A 7,044-nucleotide genomic window follows, 5' to 3' on the forward strand; every position below is an offset into this window, starting at 1 on the left:
TGAGGAGGTATTTGATTTTAATTAATTCACACAAAATCCCCGCGTTCTGTTCCTCTCATAAATATTGAGAACTATAAAAGCCTTCCCGCTTCACCAGAAAATAATTTCAATAAAACGATTCGCTCCTTTTTACGCGCACTCTCATATTCTTCGAGATGAGATTATTTGATTATGGTGGGGATTGAGGTCGCGGAGTTTTGACTACGTTTTGTGAACGTGTTTGCGGAAAAGGCGTCGGATTTTCTCTGTATTACCTTTTTTTAATATTCCTTCTTCAGGACTCACTTATGTAAATTTTATGAAAGTAAGTATGAAAAGGGAGCATGCAATTTAAATGATGAGATTGCATTAAAATGTGTTTTGAAATTATTGCTTTTGATACATGAAATTGAAACGATTGTAACAAAATCACTTACTCAAAAAAATTAACTTAAAAGAAATTAAGAAAAATAGCTGTGCTACGACGACAAGCACAAAAAAATTACAGACAGAAGTACTTTTGATCTGGCAGTAGGACTAAAAATGTTTCGTTTTTTCACCGATTTAGATGGTGTGACGCAAAAGCAACATCCATGTGACATCTCTCTTAAGGTGGGTATTGACTAAAGCATTTACTTGTAACAAAACAACGAACCGCTCTATGATATGTTGTTGTGTAACACCCTTTCATGAACCAGACGTGCTTTGGAAACTGCTTTTACCTGTATCATATCATTCGTTAAAACGTTACATTACATAGAAATGCTTGACAAAATGCTCTAGTGTATATTCACCTTTATACTTACCAGTAAAATCCGCATTTATTCCAAATAACATGTCGGTTAACTCTTAAATTCGAACTTAAACACTTTATATTGCGTTTTAACAAAACAATGAAGCGTCAATAATCTTTTTCTTTAAAACATTTACAAACATTAACATTATTGCGACAATTTCGATGTTAATTTTGTTCTGAAGCGTGTTCGTTCATTTATTTCGTGTTTAGATCGCATTAGTTTAATTTTAGCGTTTGAATCGTGCGGTGGGCTGTAATGACTCGGTTCACTCAGTGGATTTAGCCCCAGTGCGGTTAATGATGGATATAAACGGACCATTATAAGTATTTTAATTTTCTGAATTGTGGTACCCCAATCTCCAAACTTTGAACCATGGTGTACTTAAAATTTATTCTGATCCGATATTGAAATAACAAAAAAAAATGGCTGATACTAAGTATGATGCAGACAAGAGCGTCGATAGCTCAGGGGTTAAGCACTTGACTGGTAATCCTGGGTTCGAATCTCGCTACGTATCTTTCTTTTACAGTGTTTTATACATTAATGTGTGTTCGTTCTTACGATGAAGGAAAACATCGTAATGCAACCTGCACATATATGCAAAGAAATTGAAAAATATGTGTGAAGTCAACCAACCCGCACTGTTAACTAAGGTATAGTTACCCATAACTTAGGGTAGGCTCCTAGCCCCTCAGTGAGGAAGTATAGCGACCTGCTGATAATAGTGATGATGCAGACTTATAAAGTTTTAGGATAAAACTAAAACTACTTCGGATTAAAATAGGTGATAGATAATACCAGTAGATAGAATACTAAAATATTTATGAAAATTATTATGCACGAATTAGTTCTAAACAAAAACATAACCTCCTTCTTTTTGAAGTCGGCTAAAAAAAAAAGAGTGGAGTTGTTATATTTTGAAATAGTCGCTCGTTTGTAGCGAGTCCGAAATAAGAGTGAGAAATAAACAGTCTGTCGTGATGGCAGCAAAACGATGACTTCGCGACGAATGCGCTGTCATTAATCACAATTAGCGACGCGGCCATGGCCGTAAGTTTTGTGCACTGAAAAGTGCTTTGAAAACTCGCTTAAGTTTTATAAATAGTCGGCTAATGTTCGTTATTAATGTATTAACTACTGCTAATACCATCCGTCCCAACATTCATAAAAGTTACCGATGATGCATAACATTATTATCACACAGTACCTAGAAAAATCTGTCTGTTGTAAATTTTTAAATTTTTAAATTGTTGGTGATGAAAATGAAGCTTAAAAACAAGATGATTGAAAATATGATGGCAACAATTTATAACTAAAGTTGTAAATTATATTAAACGAAAAATGAATTTGCACTAGCATTGCCAATCATACAACAAAAATTTCCTTATCAACTTTTATTTTCTGATAATGTTTATCATATCTAATCCAAAGCCAGTTTTTAAGTACACTAGCACGCAATTACGTTTAATAAGATACCTTGATGTCTTACATCTTGTCAGAAACAGTTCTGTACCATATCGTTAGAAGATAGAGACAAAGTTGGAAGAGCTGATGAGTTAATAAAAAATACAACTACCAGATGAAGATGCTTTTCATCAACATCATTGTAATGCTGTTCTTTTCCCTACGGATGGTGCTGATGCTTTTGACACCACATTTTGCAAACAACCTCAATATACTTGACTTATATCAGATTTTATGAAGATGGATTAATTCCTGTTGTATGGTAAATTGCTGGCAAATTGTATAAAGTGAAATTAAATTTCGAAATGATATTTGCCGAACAGGAAAATAATCAGCGTTTATCATAAAAGGGTTAATATGAATCAGCAATTAAGCTTGTAGTCGCGGAGCGATCGCAGTGACAATTTGTACTGAGGCTATGGACGAATTTACAAGATTGATTGCCGGTAGGTAATTAGCCACGGATCGGCGGTTAAGCGTGGGCCTCTTTGCAGTTCATTTTTAACTGTCGACATTTTGACAGGTGAGCTGCGGTCGTATTTATTTTACAAACGGAAATTAATGCCGCTGAAAGAGTTGTGCTTTTGCTTTTCGAGCAATTAGGCGCTTTGTGATGAATTCGAAATTCTTTCCGAATTGACAATTTTGTGTAGATAATGATTTCTAGAATCTTACTAATATTATAAATGTGAAAGCTTAGATGGATAGATGGATGTTTTTTTTTTTTCTTTTTTTTTTTTGGGCGGCGTTATGCCGCACTCTCGTTCCCCTAACATGGCGATCAAGGACTTTAGGGTTCATAATTCTTTATTTATAAAATAATAAAATCCAAAGTTTCAGAAATTTCTCAATCACTAATATCACATATTTAATACTATTATCACAAATTTACTTACACTACTTTAGATGGATGTTTGTTAGATGGTGTCTCCGGAACAGCTCAACGGATCTTGACGAAATTTAAATCAAAATTAGAACATAGTCAAAGACTAAAACGTGGACGACAGCCAGTATTTTAATAATACAACGTCAAATTGATAAATTATTAGATATGTCCAATTATCAACGAGAATACTTAGTCTGGTATTGATAATAATGTAAATAATTTACTTAATACAAAATCTAGATTATGCCAAATATTACAAGCAAGATATGCTGTCGATATTTGTTACATTAACAAAATTTCAAAATTGTACATTAACTTGTAGACAATTAGATCTAATTTCGAAAAAATCGTGAAGTAAATATAGATAAGTATTACAAATATTGTTCATTTAATGTTAGTAGAACAAACCAGTTTGTGCCTTGTGTGTGTTTTTTGTTTTGTATACTTTGTGTGGCAATAAATGTTTTTTCTTTCTTCTTTCAAACCTCACACATTGTTAAAATGTTAAATTTATTTATTTTGTGTTTGTGTTGTGTAATGGGATTGTCAGAAAAAGTGCGTTATGATAATTACACATTGTATAATGTACAACCGGCAACTGAAGAACAGTTACGATATTTGAATGATTTATATAAAGGTACTGATGTTCTTGATTTCTGGACTGTACCTTCAACAGTTGAAAATCATGTCAGTGTTGTTTCTCCACCAAAATCAAGAGAAGAATTTGAAAAAGCACTTGAAAGACAAGGTATCAATTATGATGTTGTACTGGAAGATATTCAAAAGTAAGTTGTTACAATTAAAAACTATTAAAACAATAAAGTAAATCTTACTAACTAAGTTTAGGCGGATGGATGTTTGTTAGAAGGTGTCTCCGGAACGACTCAACGGATCTTGATAAAATTTGGTACAGATGAACATAGTCTTCCGCGCGCATGGAGACGCGGGCGACATCTAGTTCTAAAATATATACGAGTGATAATTTTTGTAACATATTTCAGAGCATTTGATGATCAAACACGGACAAGAAGGAAACGCGATAGTGGAATGTATTGGACTAACTATCAAACTATTGATGAAATTTACGAATGGTTATATGAGCTTGCAAGAACTAATAGTAACGTTGTTACTTTGATTCAAGCTGGGAGATCTTTCGAAGGTATAAAAAAATGAAAATAGACATATTTGCAACATCTATAATATCAGATACCTGTCCTTGTCCTGACCTTCATTGACCTTGCATGGCATTTTTTCGTCTTATATCGAAAAGATTGTATTAAAATTTCCGTATTAAGTTTTTTTTTCTTTTGCGTTTTTATAAAGTTTTAGCAATTTAAAAATGCAAATCTAAACTCGATGCCAAAGCGAAGCCGAAAGGTCAATTGTCACTTATCTGATATTCATTTTTTTAAATACAACGCACCTAAATATATATAAATTGTATTACATAAAAAATGTACAATTTCTAAATCAGTATTCTTATTATACAGGTAGAAATATAACTGGGGTGAGAATATCTCGTAAATCTGGAAGAAAGGCTTTCTTTATCGATGGCGGTCAGGTCGGTGCGGATTGGCTGTCACCTACAGTTGTCACTTATTTAATAAATCAATTGGTGACCGGAGACGACCCTGAAGCTAGGACGGCTTCAGAGGATTTCGAATGGCATATCTTCCCGATTGTGAATCCTGATGGACACCAATTTTCTCAAGATTCTGTAAGTATAGAAATATATGTAACATCTAAGGTAGAGTATGACGATTTGTTACAACATTGAAATCAGATTGGTACTATGACAGGTAAATTAAAAGTAGAGACTAATTAAAATTTAGGTTAATTAAAAGTAGAGACCCTTTAAAAGTTATTTTTATAAACACTTATTTATTAACAAGAGCACACATTACTTACTAATATAATCTACAAGATTGGAGAAATCTGTTAATTTATAAAATGGTATTCTAGGTGAGACTTTGGATGAAAAATCGCAGACCAACAAGCGGTTCTGCTATAGGAGTCGATCTTGCCAAAAACTGGAATTCACAATGGGCAGGTAAATCCTTTGTTACCTATCCAATTATTACTATAAGTCTTGTCCAATTCATTGTATCTTATTTAATAAAATTTTCTTACATCAATATTAATAATAATTTCAGTAAGCGGAGGCAGCTTCAATCCCTCGGATAGCAATTACGTAGGCCTAGGCCCTTTCTCAGAGCCTGAAACGAGATATGTATCGCGTTACATTGATACTATCGGTACCAATCTTGCGGGATTATTATCCTTTAGAGCATTTGGTCAAAGGCTATTGATACCATTCGCACACACAACAGATCCAATGTACAATTATAGGGATATGGTAAGACATTAATTTTTGTGTTTACATTGTAGAAACATTAGTGTAAAAACATATGATTTCGTAAGTTGTTTAAGAAGACATACTTAATTAATACGTTTTGAGCATCAATTATCAAGCTTTATACTCCAAGTTACCGCAGTTAGACGCTTAGTGAAAAAGCGGTCTTCATGGTTGTTATTTGTTATAGTTGACGATTGGCAGAAGAGCTATGGGTTCATTGGCTGTTAAGTACAATACGCAATATCTTGTGGGAACTTCGAAGGAGGTCCATGGTAAGTTGACGTACTCTTATGTCGATATTTCCTTTATTCAGGATTTGATCACACAAGTTATAATCACCATCTAAACAGATTTATTTAAAGAAGTGAAATATAATGAGAGAAGGAAATAAAAGCAAACTATCTACCTGATAATAAATTATCATCAGTGACGGTCTTAGCTTTACTGATGACCTCTTCTTTTACCATTTTGGGAGGGGGGGGGGGTGAACAGGGATAAATCAGACTATACAGACTCATGAGAGAGACATTCGCAGACGTGAGGCACCCCTTTCAGTCGAACGATCTGGGCGATCGCCTACTAATTAAAGACAATTTGCATATTTGGTAGGTCGTCATTTAAAATCAATTCATAGAGAACACAAGATCGTATGACCTATCCTGTAGCTACGGAAAAAATAAGTTGGAGCGACGTCAGCCTTTCACTTTTCCCTTAATCTAAAATAATCAGTGTACTTTCTTAAGGTGCCCCTACGTCTAGGGAAGGTTGGTAGTCAGTTCTCAATACTTCCATCTATCCATCCATCCATCCATTCAACCTCGTAACGCCCACTGCTGGGCATAGGCCTCCCCCAAAGATCGCCACGATGATCGGTCCTGTGCAACCCGCATCCAGGATACTCCTGTAACCTTGAAGTACTTAAAATTTGTCTCAATACTTAAAAGTTTTAATTCCAGATGGCTCCACGGGAACAATCGCGGATTGGGTTAAACATCGCTTCAATCCACCAGTTGTAGCGACATATCAGCTAAGAGATAGGTCACAGGGGTACACTTTACCTGTGAACCAAGTTCTACCTTCCTGCGAAGAAACATACGATTCTGTAATGGCTATATTGAGAGAGGCCAAGTTTATAAATGTTTTGTAAAGAAGCTCTAGTACTAAAATAAATAAATAAATTTCCTGTGTTATACCGGAAATCTCAAATTGTGCTTCAACTTGCCCGAACCATACAGAAGGCTTGTCAGTCCAAAATGGTGGTAATTTCGCCGACGCAGCCATGACTTGTTTATCATTTGCTTGCAGTAATTTCAATTGTTCCTGAAGAAGATGGATTTGCTCTTCTGGAGTCGCCATGATACTAAATGCAAAAATAATCAAAGAAGAGAAAAAAAAAAAAACGCTGTAATATATGTATAAGTGAGTAGTGAAGTAGAAAGGGAAACAGGCGTTGCCACCGTTGCGCAAAGCTGTGTAATATTAATGTACAATACAAAATAAAAATAACATATAGATAATATGCATATCAATACAACACACCCAATGTAAAAAATAATAATTAC

General features: G+C 34.4%; 1 protein-coding gene across 1 annotated transcript; it reads left to right on the forward strand.

Annotated features, from left to right (window-relative positions):
- Positions 1-3,627: 3,627 nt before the first annotated feature.
- LOC106708637 (zinc carboxypeptidase) lies at positions 3,628-6,639 on the forward strand. The gene is made up of 7 exons (XM_045681867.1): positions 3,628-3,911; positions 4,128-4,285; positions 4,617-4,843; positions 5,089-5,176; positions 5,280-5,482; positions 5,670-5,754; positions 6,439-6,639. Exons 1-7 carry the CDS (start codon positions 3,628-3,630, stop codon positions 6,627-6,629), a joined length of 1,236 nt encoding a protein of 411 aa, XP_045537823.1. The 3' UTR covers positions 6,630-6,639.
- Positions 6,640-7,044: the final 405 nt, after the last annotated feature.

This window comes from Papilio machaon, chromosome 17, assembly GCF_912999745.1.
Source record: "Papilio machaon chromosome 17, ilPapMach1.1, whole genome shotgun sequence".
Classification (NCBI taxonomy): Eukaryota; Metazoa; Arthropoda; class Insecta; order Lepidoptera; family Papilionidae; genus Papilio; species Papilio machaon.

What these genes read in the sequence shown, in the direction of transcription:
- LOC106708637 (XM_045681867.1), top strand. Translation starts at nt 3,628, where the DNA reads ATGTTAAATTTATTTATTTTGTGTTTGTGTTGTGTAATGGGATTGTCA. An exon ending in GTACTGGAAGATATTCAAAA is followed by an intron (nt 3,912 to 4,127) that starts GTAAGTTGTTAC and finishes AACATATTTCAG; the next exon opens with AGCATTTGATGATCAAACAC. An exon ending in AACTTCGAAGGAGGTCCATG is followed by an intron (nt 5,755 to 6,438) that starts GTAAGTTGACGT and finishes TTTTAATTCCAG; the next exon opens with ATGGCTCCACGGGAACAATC.